The sequence below is a fragment of the Jaculus jaculus genome, chromosome 4 (genome assembly GCF_020740685.1).
Source record: "Jaculus jaculus isolate mJacJac1 chromosome 4, mJacJac1.mat.Y.cur, whole genome shotgun sequence".
Taxonomy (NCBI): Eukaryota; Metazoa; Chordata; class Mammalia; order Rodentia; family Dipodidae; genus Jaculus; species Jaculus jaculus.
This window is the reverse complement of record NC_059105.1, coordinates 59,122,353-59,141,415: the sequence shown is the minus strand read 5'-3', so window position 1 is coordinate 59,141,415 and position 19,063 is coordinate 59,122,353. Positions and strand designations below refer to the sequence as shown.

Sequence of the window (19,063 nt, the reverse complement as noted above, 5' to 3'; positions counted from 1 at the left end):
AACACTAAGATTATATTTTTCCAATGGTGTTCTGTTAGTCTGATAAAAAATTGGCTAACAACTCACTTTTGCAACTATAATCATTGAGCTTTTAATACAATGTTTTAGAAGCAAATTACTTTTAGGAAAATTCTAATTTACTCACATTTACCACAGCATTACAAATAGGCAGCCATGTAATGATGTCAGCAAACAACTTTATACAAGGAACTAATAATTGTACTAAATTGTGTGCTTGTCACTGACCCCCTTATCTGATATATTCATCTCTAGAATCTTGCTAACAATGTGACTTGAAGAAGTAACTCCAAAAATGTCTAGTTCATTGTGCAACAAAGCTCAGACTTTGAAAAGAATAAACTACTTAGTATTCAACAGTAAGAAGACAGGCACTCCTGCTGTTTTCCCAAATGCTGTGAAACCCAAAACACAAGTACACCTGGGTCACTCCAAGGCGCTAATTACTAAAGCTGTGCTCACTTCCTGCTGTGGCCATTTTTAATGCCACTTCCAGAGAAACATTTTACTAAAGAAGGAAGGTCAAATGAATTGTCTAAGAGTTGACGTCATCCTCTTTTCCTCTTTCTTCTTGAGGATCTACTTATTGAAATCACTTAGGCAATGACAACTGGACCTCCTTAGGTGAACAAAGCAGTACTTTCAAAGAGTGGTCTATAAGCCCCTAGGGGAACCTGAAACCTGTCAAGTGGTCTATAAGGTCAAAACAACCATATTACCTGCCTTACCATGTGCTGATATCTACAATAATAAACACCAGCAATGAGAGTTAAGACTGCTATAAGCCCAGCACAAATTAAGCATCAAAATGCACTGGGAATCAATGCTTCTTTATGGCCGCATTGACAGTGTATGGGGGCGGGGGGCATCACTTAATGTCCTTGATGAGCATGCAATACACTAATTGTATTAACTATCAGTCCCAGAGAGGCAGTTGTGAGTCCACGTGACACTTCGGCTATTGATAGCAGAACTGATGGTCATTATCTGGTGGTAGCAACCTTTTTCGTGTTTATTAAAAAATAAATGGTCAACTTTATCCATAGATATTGTTAGGTATTTGGCAGTCATTTTCACAAATGAAAATAAGGATTGTTAATTGAAGGACAATTAACAATACTTGCCACCATAAGATTCAAGTTTTCAAAAGAAAGTATGATTTTTCAGAATCTTTGCTCATCTCTGTGAGCCTGAGAGCTTCTCAGTATTTGGGCAGACTCTTCTGAGGAGAGAAGAGGTTACACTAATAAACACAACTACCGTCACATTGCACTGACATCCTAACAGATTCTGAGATGTCCATGTCTGTGTGTACATGGACCCAGGTCAGTGAGTTAGTATGGTCCAAATGACCAATGCAACATGTTACAAAATAATGCATGGCTTGCTGATCTACTGGAAATGACTTACTAACAGATTTTAATGTAATATATTATGAAAGTTCATTGATACTATTTCAGATTTCAAGCTAAAATTAATTTTTAAAAACTACAAACTTACATTGTCATAGTACCAGGTAGTAGTATATATCTATATGACAAAGCTATCCAAATATTCCTTCTTTTTTTAATTGTATTGTATGAAACTAGACAGTGAATTTTAACAGACTGAGTGTGGAAAAGTATATCTAGGCCTTCTCTATTAGGCTAGATATTAAAAAATAGGTTTACGGAGTTCTCCATGTTTGGAAACATAAGTACAACAGGAAAAGAAACCTGCCTAATACTAATAAAAATCTCCCAAGAAATTTTGAAAGGAGAGAAACCTGTTTCATGTTCCAGACTTTTAGAATACTGTACAGAAGACTTCTTAAACTGTTGTATTTTCCACTTTCAAATACAACTAAAGCACAGAATCAGACAATGACCACTAGTTCAACGACTGAGCTCTTTTCACTTAGCAGCTTCAAGAACAATCAGTACTTCTACAGTAAAAAATGAAAGGGAATAAACCTTTAACACTATTACATAATTAGGCCAGGATGCACCTTGGAGAAAAATGAAAATGAATAGGAAAACAATAATAGCAATTGTCTGCGGTAATACAAAGCATTTATTCTTCCACAAATGGCTAACTTCTACTCTTCTATCAATCAAGTACTTGTCCTGATCACTTACCTACAATGTCAAAGACAAACCACATTCAAAAATCTGCCAAAGTTACTACGTAGGCAGTAATGCTATGGTTAATGTTACCAGGACAGAAATCTCCCCTCAAGGAAGCTGAAGCGTAGTACTTTACAGTAAAGTACATTACTTAACTGAGCATCAACTGGGTGATGCTGACTGTAAGTGGAAAACAAAAAGGCCAGTATAACTTTATCTAAGATGGGTGAAACTTAAGGGCTGCAAACAATACAGAAGAAAAGGAGGGACAGAGGTAAACAATTCATAAACCAATACCACAGGCCAGCACTACAAAGAAAAATAATACATGGGCAAGCAGTGAGGAGAAAAGGCTTCCAGAACAGAGAAAAAACTCAGTGGCCTATCAGTATTTCTATAACTACAATATAACTTCCTAGACTGGTTCTACTAATCCAAAAATAGATGAATCTCTAAAATTTTACATACCCTTCTTAATAGCTTTGTACTTCTCTTCATTCTCCATAAAATTAGGATCCATCTTGAAGACATCTTGAGAAATAAATGAAAAGCTAAGTGTTATTTTTTTATTGATGTGTGGAGGCCCCATTTCCAACCCCCACACCCAAGCTTACTAAGAACATCTTCTGGATTATAGTCATCCTCCAAAGGGAGCATATGGGTAAACTGATCATCTTCTTCCACCAAGTCAAGTCCTTCCAGGATAACTGGATGGTCCTTGAACCCATCTTTCCGTACTGCAAACATCACCTCAATCATGTACTGGACTCTTTTGTCGATTTCAGACTCATGCAGGATGTTTCGAAGGCGCTCAAAGATAGCTGAAGTTAAACAGACAATAAAATAATGAATGTCAAGGCTCGGGAGATAGCTCAGCAGTTAAAGATGCTTATTTGTAAAGCCTTCCAGCCCAAGTTCAACTCCCCACTACACATATAAAAGCCAGAAGACAAAAAAAGTCATGCATTTGTCTGGAGCTTGTTTGCAGCTGGAGCTTGTTTGCAGCAGCAAGAAGTCCTGGTGCACCCATACACAAACACGTATACATTCAAATAAATAATTTTTTAAAAATAATAAATACTATTAATACTCAAAATATGTAATATACAAACCAATTATATACACTTACCATTGATCCCTCGTGGTGACACTTGTGTTAATTTGAGGCCACATTCTTTAAGAAAACCAATAGCTACTTCAACACTATCATCTGTTGGTCTTTCCAATAGCAAAGTCAGCATCTCTAAGCATAAAACTTCATGTGCCTTCAACAGAATGCACACACACACACAGAAGAGAGAAAATACCATTATATATCATATACCAATCTGGTATTGATAATTTAAAAAAATAGTAATTTGATACTCTACAATGATATTGCACAATATAACTTTTCTATTATTTCATCATGTACATGTTAAAATTTATAGGTGACTGTTATAAACTCTTGACTCATTATCTTGAATAAAAATACATATTTTCAAAAGAAATATTCCTAGACATTATTTATAGGAAATACCACATAAACTCAATCTTTAGGTTAAAAATACCATGTTATGGAGCCAGGCATGGTGGTGCCTGCCTTTAATCCCAGAACTTGGGAAGCAGAGGTAGGAGGATCACTGTGAGTTCAAGGCCACCCTGAGACTACATAGTTAATTCCAGGTTTAACCTGGTCCAGATGAGACCTATCCCTCAAAAACCAAAAATAAAAATAAAAATAAATCATGAGCTAACTTCGATGAGATAATTATTTTCAAACCACTATGTAAAGAATAATTAAAAATTTTTATTAAAACCCTTCTCTACAGCTACAACTTCTGATATTCATTTCCCAATTCATTTCTATAGGCAATTCCATTAAACAGCAAATATTTCTTAACCTCTACTACAAATACTAATTTTATCATAGACATTCTTATGTATTTCCCATACAAAATAATACCTGTGAATATTTTAAAAATTAGTATTTATTTTAAAAAGGTCTGCATTGAGCATGGTGGTTCACACCTTTAATACCAGCACTCAGGAGGCAGAGGTAGGAGGATCACTGTCAGATCAAGGCTAGGGTGAGACTACATAGTGAATTCCAGGTCAGCCTGGGCTACAGTGAGGCCCTGTTTCCAAAAAACAAAACAAAAAAAACAATAAAGAATCTGGTAGAATGAGACTAAAATTATACTGAGAGGACTGGAAAGATGGCTTAGCAGTTGAGGCACTTGCCTGCAAAGCAGACAAAGACCCAGTTTCGATTCCTCAGTACCCACATAAGCCAGAGGCACATGGTGGTACATGCATCTGGAGTTCGTTTGCAGTTGCTAGAGACCCTGGTGCACCCATTCTCTCCCTCTCTCTCTATCTGCCTCTTTTCTCTGACTCTAATAAATAAATAAAACACTTGAAAAGACTTATACTGAGAAACTCTGCTGTGAGAATGTAACTAGAAAGAAGACTCAAAATGCCACCCATCTACCTTTATAGGCCAAAGACTGAATTCAAGTGGGGCAAGAAGTATTCTAAATCTCCAATCAGAACTCTTCTTCGCACTATGCCATGGAAATACACTTTTATTTTTGGCGGCAGGGGGACAGGGGGTGGGCGTCTTGATTATATTACACTTTTGAGGAACAGGGTGAGAGAGGACTAGTATTTCCTTACAGCTTTCTGAGAAGGTGAAAGACATTTAACACTTTAATTATTTTGAGGCAATACCAAAAATCTCTAATATAAGTGCAATACAATTTCACAACCAAAATATCTATCTGCTGTTGCAGACATGCAAAGGACTTAAGTAACAAATTATCAGTCTTTAGCGACTCATAGTTAAAACCCTAAAGATTTCTAAGAGTGGATACTGAAAGTATTTCAGAAAGGAAAGTACTGAAATATTATTCAATGCTACAGAAATAGGATTAGGTGTAAGTACAAAATTCTTCCTATACAAGCATGACATTAACAATTCTAACATATAATATAAAGATGAGCAATACTTTTTTTTCTTGTTTTTTGTTTTTCAAGGTAGGTTCTCACTCTAGCCCAGGCTGACCTGGAATTTACTATGGAGTCTCAGAGTGGCCTTGAACTCACAGCAATCCTCCTACCTCTGCCTCCCAAGTGCTAGGATTAAAGGCGTGCACTACCACGCCCAGCACTTTTTTCTTTTTTACATTTTCCTTGTGTACTTGTGTGAGTGTGAGTTGTATGGATGCATACCACAGTACATGTGTGGAAGTCAGAGGACAACTTTGCTGAATGTTGTCTGTACTGCACTGAACATTGTATTTTGTGTCATGTAACAGGACACATGCCCATGGAAGAAACTAATAACATTTTTAATAAGTGATGAAAATGCTGAAATACTAATACATTATTTAAAATAAAAATGCATGACATTAATAAAAATGTAAGCTATAAATACCAAGTGCTTATTAGATTGTAATGAACATCAGGCATAGAGAAAGAAGTAGAGATATAGACTTTAATGTTTTAGAAAAGAATTACTTTGCATTGTCAAAGACAACTTAAATAAGCAGGTACAGTATGTAGATCATTTTGATAAAATACCCAATATTCTGATTTCTCTTTATACTGAGGAGTAAGAGATACATTTAATACAGCTACAAAATTAAAATATCACCTAAAGAGATTATCAAGGGCTGCAAGTGAAAACAAAAACAAGGGCTGTATTACTCAAGTCCTTCAAGCCCAAGGTCTCATGCCACTGAATCTGACCAAGTTTCAAGGATAATTACTCACGACATTTTGGTTAATAAGATGTGCCACAAATTTCGAAGCTGTCAGACAAAGTTGCTGAAAGTGAAAGTAGACACAGAGTTAATCCATAAACTAAAAACAATTTCCAGGTATCAATAGTGCACAGCAGTGGTAGCCAGCCCTCTGACTTCTCTGTGGAGCACACTAGACAAGGAACTGACCTGGCCCACACATCATTTTGTAGTGTAACTTGCTCTTAAAATATGTAACACATGGGACTATTTTTTATGAAAGTAATTCATGTAAAACACTGGGTCAGTAATTATATGTGTTCCATTACAGCCACCCTATCAGTGCCAGGGATATTTAACAGAACCAAAACAATTCTTATGAAGTGTGGTTCTTAAAAAGAATTGCTATGTAGCTATGCATACCTTATCATTCCTTCGATACCCTTTCCGAAAATTAAGAATTAACCTCTTGAGGATTAATTCTCCAATTTGTGGAAATTTTGAGTTGATAATTGCCACCAAAGCTGCATAAACATGAGTGAAGATGGGAGAAGCACTCTGGGCTTGCAAAACTGATCTAGACAGCAGTCCTCTGTATAGAAACAACAACCGCCAGTCAGGTAAAATCCAGGAACATTAGAGTCATAAAAGCTCACCATGTTTAAGTTTCTTATTGCTTTATTTGGGAAAAAAGCTCATGTCAATAATAAATAATAAAGGTGTTAATGAAAAATACTCAAGGACTGATGAGATGGCTTAGCAGTTAAGGCACTTGCCTGCAAAGCCAAAAGACCCAGGTTCAACTCCCCAGGGCCTACATTAGCCAGATGCACAAGGTGGCACATGCATTTGAAGTTTATTTGCAGCAGCTAGAGGCCTTGGCATGCCCATTCTCTCTCTCTCAAATAATAAGAAACCACTCAAAATATAGATATTTGGAAACTTTATTTAGGGGGAAAGAAAGAGGCAAGTAGAGACAGAATTGACTCCCTAAGGCCTCTAGCCGCTGCAAATAAACTCCAGATGCATGTGCTACCACATAAACCTGGCTTACGTGGGTAGTGGAGAATCAAACCTAGGTCCCTAGGCTTTGTAGGAAAGCACTTTAACCACTAAGACATCTCTCCAGCCCTGGGGTGGGTGGGTGGGTGTGGGTGTGTGTGGGTGTGTGTGTGTGTGTGTGTGTGTGTATTTTTTTTTTTTTTTTTTTTGAGGTAAGGTCTCATTCTAGCCCTGGATGACCTGAATTCACTACCCTAGTCTTAGGGTAGCCTCGAACTCACAGTAATCCTCCTACCTCTGCCTCCCGAGTATGGGATTAAAGGCATGCACCACCACGCCCAGCTCCTGGTAATATTTTAAATTAAGTTTTCTTAAAAAATATTTAATTATTTAATTCAGACATAAGGGACTGGAGAGATGGCTTAGCAATTAAGTGCTTGCCTATGAAGCCTAAGGGCCCAGTTTGAGTCTCAATTCCCCAGGACCTACATTAGCCTGATGCACAAGGGGGTGCACGTGTCTGGAGTTTGTTTGCAGTGGCTGGAGGCACTGGAGCGCCCATTCTCTCTCCCTTTCTCTCTCTGTCTGTCACTCTCAAATAAATAAATAAAAATAAACAAAAAAAACTTTTTTAAGACATAATGGACTACCGGTCAACCTTAAAAATGAATGTCTGTCATTTCTGACATCAAATATGATTTTGTGTCAAAATAACACATTCATAAAATCTATAAAACAATGTGTGTGTGTGTGTGTGTGTGTGTGTGTGTGTGTACACACACATGCAGGGCACAATGTTGGTGTTGTCCTCTACCCTTCATCTACAGGTTTCTTTTAACTTAAGTCTCTCCCTGTGCCCAGAGCTGGCATTTTGATCACACTGGCTGACCAGTGAGCCCCAGTGATTCTCCATTCTCTGCTCCCCACAGAACTGGGGCTACAAGTGTGCATGGCCTTACCCAACTGCTTATGGAAGTGCTAAGGCATTGAACTCAGGGTGAACCAGGACCTCCCAGGTCATCATACTTCTATGGTAAGCATCCTCAATCAATAAGCCATGTCCCTAGTTCCAAATCTAAAAAATTTTTAATGTCAACTAAAAAGATAAATGTAAACAAATGAACTGATTTGAGGTACCATACTTAAATATCTGCTATTCCTTGAGAATTTAAATTAGACATTCAATAAATGTGCAAAATTGTATGTTATCAAATCTCAAAAGCACTAACTCTTTAAAATATTTAATAAGGTACAAGTTACTTTGTAGCCTACATCTGTATAAGAATAGCACTGTTTTATTATTCTTATTAATTTCAGAGTGATTGTGTCAGGGCCTCTTGCCCCTGCAAACTCCAGATGCACGCACCACTTTGTGCATCTGCTCCTATGTGAGTACTGGTCCTGGCTAGTAGGCTTTGCAAGCAAGCACTTTTAACCACTGAGACATTTCCCCTAAGAATTGAATTTTCAATAAACATTCTCAAAGAAATAATAATTACTGTTTAAGTACATTTTACTTCTTTAAAAAAAATTACAAAATACACAAATAAAATGGCCAATACTTACCTTCCTCGAACAATATTTTCTTGAAGTAGCTCTTGAATGATAATACTTATATTGGAAATGTTGACTTTGTTGATAAGACCATTGATCGATTTCTTTAGGGCCTCCCAGCTCATCCTCTGGTATGCTAAGCTAAAGAGATTTGATTTTAGTAATGATTAAAACTTTGTCAACAATTACAATAACAAGATGCTATACTAAAACATAAAAATAATTTAGTTTTACTTTTTTCTTAGTGGAACTTTCACAAAATTACCCCAAAGTGAAACATCATGGTTACAGAGGAAAAAGGGGGAATTTTTATTATGACTTTTCTCATGAAAGCTTGACAAAGATAGCAAAATTAAATGCCTTAAACTATAAGGAGGGGCTGGGAAGATGGCTCAGCATTTAAAAGCACTTGCTTACACAGCCTGCTGATCCAGGTTATGCAGTAGCAAGAGATCACAGTGTACCCATTCTCCCTTTCATGTAAATAAAAATATTTTAAAAATAAATAAACTATAAGGAAATGGTAATTACAAAAAGAGGAGAGTCACATGGCATCTTGCAGCTGAAATACTAAGTGTTTGAGACCCTCGACCTCTGTTTATGCAGCAGACCAACATCCGAATGCTCAATGATTGTACAAGTTACACTTTGGGTATTACCTGCGTTTCTTTGTTTAACTTCATAATGTCTATGGTCTTTCAATGCTCTAAAGATCAATGGTTTTTAGGACCGTATGTCTGTAAAGTTGATGTGAGGTCTCAACTCCCCGCACCCACTTGCTTTTCTTATGCCCAGTGTAGATACTGACCTTCGAGAGGCATGCAGTACATAGGGTTACCACAGATGTTAATATAGTCTTCTTCATAACCAGCAATAGATTTGAGACTATATGACACAAGCTGCTTTACATATTAAACAACAACAAATGGTGGTAGGACTGGTATCAATTTTAATTTTCAAGTAGCAAGGCCATAAACAGTATTATATACTATCTACAATAAACTGTGACAATACTCTGGGATCACATTCCCAAGAGGAAAAAAAAGAAAAGGCTGAATTTTAGCTACAGAAATGATGTGCACTTTCCTCATCCAGATTCACGGGCAGACTGTAAATTCTACCCACAGCCCTTCTGAACTTCTCGGCGTGAAGAAGCCTTGTTGAGTTGTTTAACAAGTTGGAGGAGTAAGAGCAGCGCTCGGTGGGATTATGTCACTGACGTGCTTTACAACTGCCAGTACTCAGTGAGGACAAAAGCACAGAGTTGAAGTTATTTATTTATTTTTCTAAATCCTCTATAAGTCATCCACTTAGCTCTTCTTCTTCTTTAAGTATTTATGTTTTTATTTGCAAACAGAGGGGGGTTGGAGAGAGTGAGCAAACAAGAATGAGGGAGAAGGAATGAATGTGCCAGGGCATCCTGCCACTCCTAACAAACTCCAGATGCATGAGCTACTCTGTACATCTGGCTCTACGTAGGCACTGGGGAATTGAACCTGAGCTGTCAGGCTTTGCAAGCAAGCACCTTTAACCACTGAACTATCTCTCCTGTCCCACCAGGCTATTTTTTACAACCAATGTTAATCAGATTATTGTAAATTTACTTTTCCATTAGGCTATCACAGCTGCATAGACTATGCAACATGCCTGTTTTTGTCTGTAATCTGTTCTTGCATCATCCTGAGCTTTGCAGGAGGAATGTATGCCCCGCCTGTGCGAGTGAGGAGAGGATCCAGCTCCTCTTTCTTCTTCTTGGTAGAAGGCTCATCCTGGGCAGAACTCTGGCTCATTGGTGGTTCTGGGCTTCTTCCAGGAGATGGAGATTTCCGGGACCGTTTCCGATCCATATCTCTTTCTCTGCGTTTTTCTCGGTCCCTGCTTCTATAAAATGATGAAAGAGAAAGAGAGAGAAGACACTATTAAATCATTCTTATAATGAACTGCACATCAAGTGAGTGAAAATGTTAGTGATAAAAATAGTTTGGGCAGGGAGGGTATGGTGGAGCATGCCTTTAATCCCAGCACTCTGAAGGTATTGGAAGGAGGATCATCATAAGTTCCAGGCCAACCTGAGAATACATAGTGAACTCCAGGTTAGCCTGGGATAGAATGAAACCCAAGCTCAGGGGAAAAAAGAAGGTTTGGGATAGAAAGATAGTGATTCACAAAGAAAAGACAATGTATACCAAGGCTCAAAGGCTTGATAGGATGTAGTCTGGGAGAAGACAGGGGAGGAAAGCAGGGACAAGGGTGACAGTGCTCAACTAGTGGAAAAGAAATGAAAACCTGAGCATAAACAGAAGGCCAGAATGACCTCATCAGGAAACAATAAAGAATCAAGTATGACAGAAGTTGACTCAAGATGAGTTTAAGTCAGACTGTGAAATCTTAAAAGTGACATGTGGTATATAATTGTATACAGAATAAATCAGAGTTTATTTCCAAAGTCAAATTTAGATACATGAGTACTATATAAGAGTAAAATTAAATTTATAATAGAATTGATATTTTTATTAAAAATCTCAGAAGTCTCTGGTTATTAGCAATAAGGAAAGAGTCATTTTCTAGCCACATTCTTACCTTTAATGTATAACAATAACATCCTTTCATTAACAAATTTTAACCATGTGGAGTTTTGTTCTCTGAAACCACCAGGTTGCAAGGAGAATACCATCACTGCTATCTTTCTTCAGAGAACTATCTGTCCACTTAGCAATTGTTTAACCTATTGTCTTGGAAGATCTGGTCATTTTGTTCATGCTTGGTAGAACAAGGAATCATGTAAACACAATAAGCTTCATTTCAGCACTGGAACTACAGACTCTAGCATCTTCTACAGGGTATGGCTGAAAAGATCTGTTCTAAAATATAGTAATTCAACTTACATAAATAAAGGAAAGCAGAAACCTACCCAGGCAGCCAACAGATATCAGGAACCTACCTAAGTGCATGCCAATGAGGGCAGAGATGTGAAGGGAGGAAAATGGTTCCAAACATAAAGCTCACTTAGCCACCAAGGCAGAGACTCCAAATTACCCTGATATGCAACGGTGCTGCTGCTTTCTGTGACTATAATAAATTCCAGACAGTAGCGGCAGGGAAAAGTTACTTACAGTCTTCTGGTGAACACCAGGAGAGATAGCCAGGTAACTTAAAATTCTGACTACAGTAACCTTTTACAACTAAGATTTGAACTCTTATTTGTATGAATATGATCTCTGCTCCTTTCTATGTAACATTGCCTCATTACAAACTCAGCCTTCAAAGCCAACCTGTAATAACAGGAAACTGTTTGTATCACGACTACACTGGAAAGTGTGAATACATGCAAGCTAAGAGTACTCCCATAAGGTGACCTCTGCTTTATGCACTTGAGTATGTCTGCTGGCACAGAATGCCCGCAGTCTTGTCTCCTACATGAACACCTTATTTTCTTTGAGGGTATCATTAGTTCTACCTCTCTCCAGATGTGTCAAGAAATACTTTTTGTATTAAGTAACTTTTTTCTACATTAGGTTTCCTCCTGGGCAAAATAAAGAGGCCTTTTAGTAAGGTTTTAAGTGATAATTCTAAAATGCTGATTTCAATTTATGAATCTTTTAATAAAAAATGATTAGCAATTTCTCAAAGGTAGAAAAAGAAAAGTGAAAGTTCAAATCACAGAAACAATGGATTATAATACTCTGCTTAGTTTTGAATTATGTACAAATGTAATTTATATCTGACTTTCTTAAGTACTGACCACTGAATATGTCCAAACACTCTTATTCCAATGGTTTAAACTTTACAGTGGTGGCAGCATGTTCTCAAAATTCCCCTACCTTTCTCTCAAGATAAACCTTCAGGTGAGTAGCCAAGATCCTCAAGATACAAATAAAATTCATATTTAGCACAAAAAGACCCTCAAAAGGAATAGCTTTATCCTCAGTATTTATCTACCACAACACAGAGAACTAAATTTAGATCACTTGGGCTGGAGAGATGGCTTAGCGGTCAAGCGCTTGCCTGTGAAGTCTAATGACCCCAGTTCAAGGCTCAATTCCCCAGGACCCACGTTAACCAGATGCACAAGGGGGCACATGCATCTGGAGTTTGTTTGCAGTGGCTAGAAGCCCTGGCACGCCCACTCTCCTTTCTCTCTGTCTCTTTCTCTCTCTGTCTGTGACTCTCAACTAAATAAATAAAAATAAACAAAAAAATAAAAAAATACGTAATTTTAGATCACTTTATCATCATTTTTCATTTAATGCATCTCCAAAAATAAAACCACATAATGCACCCCACACCCACTGCAGTGCAATATAATGAATAAAAGCTTGGGTTCTAGGTCAGAAAGACTTGGCCTTGCCACTTCAGGTTTCAAAAATACAAACAGGCTCTTCCAAGCCTCAGTTAACTTCAGCTATAAAAAGGACAGTATCTCCCTTACAATTTAGTGCAATGAATTAATTCAATGAAGTCCTTATTACACAGTTTGACACTTAGAAGCATCCAATTATTGCCAGCTGCTTACTTTTATTATAAGATGTAAAGACAATGTAAAGAAATGTAGCTTTTCTTAGTTACAGCTTGCATGCTCACCGTGATTCCATACTGTCGTCGTAAGAATGCGCTCTTCTTGAGCGTTCATAGTCTGACCTGCTGTGATCAGAGTGATCTCTGCCTCGGGGGGACCTTTCTTGTTCTGTGTATCTAACACATTGGAAAACCACAGTTATAAATTGAAAATCACTTCTATGAAAACATAGGAAAGTCACTGACAGTACTAATACTACGGTAGGATGGAACATCTTGGCAGGGGTCATAACTTTTGGAGCACCCACTCCTTTGGTCTGAATCATAAAAGCTGCCAGTGTATGGACAACCAGAGCTCCTGGAGTTCCCTGACCAAAACTTGTTCTTCCCAATTCACTGTCCTCAGTGGGAGAATGTGTCTGGAGGGTATGTATCTGACAACTTCCTCTTTTGGTTTAGCTGGCTTGTTTTCACAGCACTGAGTGTCACTGGTGTCCTCACTGTACTCCAAAAGACTACTCACTAGCTGGTATTCTGGAAACTCCATTTCTGAATAACATTGACAACAGACAAATTGATTAGCATACAAGGATGGGTAAGATCCATGAATCTTAGAAGTCAATAAAACCAGAAAACTACAAAATTAGGTACATGGCCTACAAAGTAGTTCATGTTTTACATACACTACTACAATTAATTATATGTATCTGAGAGAAATATTACATATAGGGAGTAAGTGAAAGGTGAAGACAGTAAGTAGTGCCAACTAGGGCAGTTAACTTGTTATTAACAAAGCAAAGAACAGCTGGGTGTGGTGGCACATGCCTTTAATCCCAGTACTTGGTAGGTAGAGAGGCAGGGAGAGCAGTGTTGAGTTTGAGGCCTGGGTTATAGCAAGACACTACCTAAAACCTAAATAAACAATCAAACAAATAAAGCAATGGTCCTAGATGATGCTTAGTTGAATGGCGTAAGAATAAAGTGCATTGGGGGGAAGGATATCTCTCCTTTTAAAACTTATGTCCATAGTCCTGTAATTCTCATATGAATGTATAATGTATATTAGTGGTGTTCCTGTTAAGCTGTTGATTTTAATATACTTATGATTATTTAATGTGATGTTTAAACTATCAAGAACGATGTAAATGTAAAAGCAACAATAGCAAAAGCAGCACTTCAATGGCTACCTCAAACTTAGAGCTATATTATTACATAAACCTTAACAAGATAGAAATCATATGTGGAACATATAACATTACTTACCTGTCTTCTGGAGAGGAGGTTCTCTCATAGGAACTATAGTTTTCTCTTCTGTCATGGCCAGAAGAATACTTTCAAGGGGGAAAGGAAAGGAGGAAGGAAACCTTCAAATTATTTATGTTAAAAAACATGCTGATTATAAAATATGTATTTCAGAAAATTGGAATTACCTTAGAAATTATTTCAAAATATTTATCAATCGTGGGAATAATTCATATTATCTGAATAATTTATGAATAAAACTAAATTTTCAGGCCATTCCAGATAAATACATTTTGTTTTAACATGAATTAAATACTTCATTTTAACTACAAAACAGCAACAAAAAAATGAAGATAGGATAAGTCTAAAATTTTTTATGATGCTGAGTTCGTACTTTATTCCTATGTGATGAGTTATAATTCAAAGAACATTCTTTTCACCAAGGCTCCTCTTGAAGCAGAGGAGAAGCAAGACAAAGACCAGAAGCTAGTCTTACACATTTTTCTGTACAAAACACAAATTACCAAAACTGTACTGTTCACTTTTTCCTGTACAAGGCAAGGCAATTATTATGACTGCTTTAGGAAGGAGGCCATAATTCTGTGCTAATGATTTTTAAAAATATTTTTTATTTATTTATTTGAAAGTGACAGAGAAAGAGGCAGAGAAAGAGGGAGGAAGGGAGGGAGGGAGGGGGAGAGAGAGAGAGAGAGAGAGAGAGAGAGAGAGAGAATTGGCGAGCCAGGGCCTCCAGCCACTGCAACAAACTCCAGACACATGAACCCCCTTGTGCATCTGGCTAAGGTGGGTCCTGGGGAATCGAGCCTTGAACCAGGGTACTTAGGCTTCACAGGCAAGCACTTAACCACTAAGCCATCTCTCCAGCCCTGTGCTAATGATTTTTTTTTTGTTCATTTTTTATTTATTTATTTGAGAGCAACAGACGTATAGAGAAAGACAGATAGAGGGAGAGAGAGAGAATGGGCGCGCCAGGGCTTCCAGCCTCTGCAAACGAACTCCAGACGCGTGCGCCCCCTTGTGCATCTGGCTAACGTGGGACCTGGGGAACCGAGCCTCGAACCGGGGTCCTTAGGCTTCACAGGCAAGCGCTTAACCACTAAGCCATCTCTCCAGCCCATGTGCTAATGATTTTTAACACTTCTCCGTGACATCTGCCATGAACAACAGGGAAAAAGTAAAAACAATAAAGTCATGAATCAGGAAAATTTTGTAAATATGATCACGTAACAAATGACTGGCAGATGCTGTAAGTGCTAATAATCTTGAGTTGAGAACAGTTGCTATAGCAACTACACTGAAAAAATGACAGGACCCTTGAATTCAACTTTGGTGGTGACAGGATTTCACTAAGGTAAAATCATTTGGGTGTATAATCCAAATATGAAGAACTTGAATTTCTATTTCCCTTATCACAGGGATTAGATAATCAGTCAACACAATAGCTAAAAAACAATCTACAGTTACCTCTAAAAACCCTCAAGCAAAACAAAATCTGGTACCATTCAAGGTTAGGAAGACAGCACATGAAGGTGAGTGGTTGAAAACCCACCAAGGCTCAGAGACTCTGAGGTCTTCAGGAAGGGAGAGAAGGGCTACTTGCTTATGCTAAAGTTTCATGAAAAACAGGAAACTTGACTGAGCCCTTATAAAGCCTCAGGACACAGAGGATACATCTGAGTTTCACTGCATGAAATGGCTCCTGCCAAACAAGCGGAATAATGCAGAGAAAAGATGGAGGAGCACTGAATAGGCCATTTCCTTACTGCAGTAAGGCTACAGAAAACCCAGCAGGACCTCGGGAGGCAGTGGGAAGAAGCTTCTGAGGACTATATGTTTCTCCCTCTGTACAAGGCTATCCTCACACTAGAATGTGAAGTCAATGAGAATAAGGATTCCTGTTTTGTTCACTATTTTGCTCACAATTCTTGGAACAGTCACTTCAGCATAGTTAAGAATTCAATATGACCTTCTGAATAAATAAAAGTCTAACATACAGTGCAGAATAAAGAGCCTGTGTACGCGGTGAAGTAAGTAGCAAAAGGCTCACACTGTAGACAGACATGTGGGAACCGAGGCCCACAGAAGGAAGGTAATACTTGCTCTCCATGTCACACTCAGGAAAACATTATTTGAAGAAAATGTTCCTGTAATCTCCTGAACCACTTTCTTTTCTTTTACATGTGCATATTCACATGATCTGTGTAGCCACTGATATGTTATATATGTAACCATGCACATACGTGTATGTTATATGCATACAGGCACACATAGAGAATACACATCTTCTATGCTTTCTCACCTATCCCTAAACACATGACTATTCCTAACTGGTCTAGTATTTGTCTTTGAAATTGTGTGAAGTTAGAAGCACATTATGATGCCACTTGGTCTGGTTCTAATATCCTAATTCTACAAGTGCATTTTCTTTAAAGGCCAGATAATTAATTGACTGTAAGCCTACCTCTTCCATCTTAAGTCTCGAGTACTTACTTTTATGTGTGCCACACTACTTTTCATGTTCTGGTATCAGCTGACTCAATGAATCAGAGTCCTCAAGGTGGTCCAAGCAACTCAATGATCTGAATTCCCTGGATGCTTACTATTTCCGTCTCCAAACATCACCTACAAAATACAACCATGCAAGGTGTACAAAACGTTTCTCCCACGTAAGGGCACTTGATCCACTCACTTTTAAGTTAAGAGCAATGAAAAACAGGAAACTTTACTGAGCCCTTATACATCTTCAGGACATGAAGGACAGATCTGAGCTTTTAAAGCCATATACACCATTTTTTTTGCATTAAAGCCATCTGCAAAAAGTGGTACATGTGTCTGGAGTGCGTTTGTAGTGGCAAGAAGCCTTGCACACCCATGCATAGGCACACGTGCAAATGCATATTTTTACACTCAAATAGTCCAATGATGTATACCTAATATGTATTATTAAAAGCAGATTCCATAAGCAAATAGAAGGCTTTATTCTAACAATTGACAAGAACAGAAGAGTTAATTTAAAAACAGGTCTTATAACAGTATTAATGAAAATGTTTTCTGCGAGGGAAACATACTTACATCATAAAGTAGTAGTATAATATTATAATCAATAAACTAAGAAAGGAACCCTAGAGAAACTATACAAACCATACTAAAGTTTCTATATAAAATATTTGTACTGCATATATAAAGTTGTTTCTCTATAACTACAAATACAGAAAGAGTCAGGATTTGGGCAATGACAGTCACTTAGAAATAAGTGACTTCACATGCAAATGTAAGATGCTAAGCTAAAACATGGCTTGATGTGCACAACTAAAGATAGAAAATTTCAGATGCAGATGCCATGTAAGTATTTGGTTCTAAGTAAAACTACTCATCATTATTAAATGCTAAGTGTCACTTAATATCCTTCTGTTGAATACATTTAGAATTTCTGCAAATTGCTGAACTAGTAGTTACATTCATATACAACTGCCAATCAATCATTTTATTAGAATTATATATCATCTGGTTAATGATGTAAAGTAATGAAACTACAACTATAAAATGAAATATAAGACAAAAAAACAATTAAAGGATGCAAAAAATACTAAGATGACTAAATATAACTAGGAAAAAGCTTTGTAACTCTGAGTGCTAGGAACTGTATTACAGACCATCTATCTATCTCCTTTACAAGCATGAGGGCAGTGAAAGTCAGTCATTTCAGCCATCTTCGTTCTAACACCAGTTATGCTTCACCTAAAACCTGACGCCTAAGTTGACACCTACTGAAGTACTTGTTTCACTAGAGCACCTACACAGATAGTTTTCACAGCTACCATTTGTGGGATGCACACAAATCACTAAGAAAAACTTATGACAGCAGTCACCCTGATGCCAGGCTTAGTCATAGCAACACACACAAGATTCTTTCACAAACGTATCTAGCTGCAGTTTAAGAGGCCACCAATGCATCTAACTACACAGCAAGGCTGGCTGGTAAGAACACACTTTCTCTCCCTTCTTTTCTCTTCTCTCTTGTTATTTTTCTCTTCTGAACTACTCTGACCCTAAAATGTAACAACCAGTCTTCTAAGACTTTATTATATTCATGTTATCATCTGAATTTTAAGTAACTTTTCCTAGGAATTCTATACCTCAGATAAACAGAAAATCTTGGGAGATATAAAACATTACATAAAACCAGACTTGATGGTGGAAGTAGGGAGAGAAGAGAAATTCTCCTTTCTTAAATAGCTTATTCTGATACAATGCAAGAGTTTACCAACCTAATAGATCTATGCTTACAAAAGTCAATTACTAGTTTTTGCATGGAAAGGAGTTTCAAAGGCTAGAAAGTTGCAGGCACAATAACTACATTATTTTCTTATAAAAATCTAAAGAATAATTTTAATTTCCAAGGCTACTGGATAGCCTGTGTAGCCCATTTGTGAAAACTTTTATAAAGAGTACTTGGGGGCTAGAGAGATGGCTTAGTGGTTAAGGTGCTTGCCTGCAAAGCCTAAGAACCCATGTTCAATTGCCCAGTACCCACATAAGCCAGATGCACAAAGTGGCACATGTGTCCAGAGTTTGTTTACAGAGGCTAGAGACCCTGGCTCACCCATTCTCTGTATATATCTGCTTTTATTCCCTCTCAGTCTCTCTCACTTTCAAATAAATAAATAAAAACTTAAAGAAAAATAACAGGCATACCTGGACTTCCACTTGAGAAGTGGCTATGCAGCTCCTAGTACACCCAATCCTTTCACAGATAAGAACCACAGACGCTCAATGAAACACACGGCGACCTGAAGACACTGGAGAAAGAACAAAACTCCACTTATTCTAGAGAGGAGAATCTGGGAAAAAGAGCAGGAGGAAATTATTCTCAATAACACA

The 19,063-nt window shown here is 37.6% G+C and overlaps 1 protein-coding gene across 2 annotated transcripts in view; it reads right to left on the bottom strand.

Annotated features, from left to right (window-relative positions):
- Nucleotides 1-19,063, bottom strand: part of Cwc22 (CWC22 spliceosome associated protein homolog) — a 50,935-nt gene that overhangs the window by 20,629 nt on the left and 11,243 nt on the right. For both annotated transcript variants that reach the window (XM_045147973.1, XM_045147972.1), the window contains exons 2-12: nucleotides 18,878-18,981; nucleotides 16,673-16,804; nucleotides 14,183-14,250; nucleotides 12,986-13,096; nucleotides 10,052-10,285; nucleotides 8,417-8,545; nucleotides 6,272-6,440; nucleotides 5,880-5,933; nucleotides 3,253-3,388; nucleotides 2,738-2,944; nucleotides 2,592-2,654 (exon numbers count right to left, since the gene is read on the bottom strand). In XM_045147973.1, coding sequence (XP_045003908.1) covers nucleotides 2,592-2,654; nucleotides 2,738-2,944; nucleotides 3,253-3,388; nucleotides 5,880-5,933; nucleotides 6,272-6,440; nucleotides 8,417-8,545; nucleotides 10,052-10,285; nucleotides 12,986-13,096; nucleotides 14,183-14,250; nucleotides 16,673-16,699 — 1,198 coding nt within the window. In that variant the 5' untranslated portion in view covers nucleotides 16,700-16,804; nucleotides 18,878-18,981. The remainder of the gene's footprint in view (nucleotides 1-2,591; nucleotides 2,655-2,737; nucleotides 2,945-3,252; nucleotides 3,389-5,879; nucleotides 5,934-6,271; nucleotides 6,441-8,416; nucleotides 8,546-10,051; nucleotides 10,286-12,985; nucleotides 13,097-14,182; nucleotides 14,251-16,672; nucleotides 16,805-18,877; nucleotides 18,982-19,063) is intronic.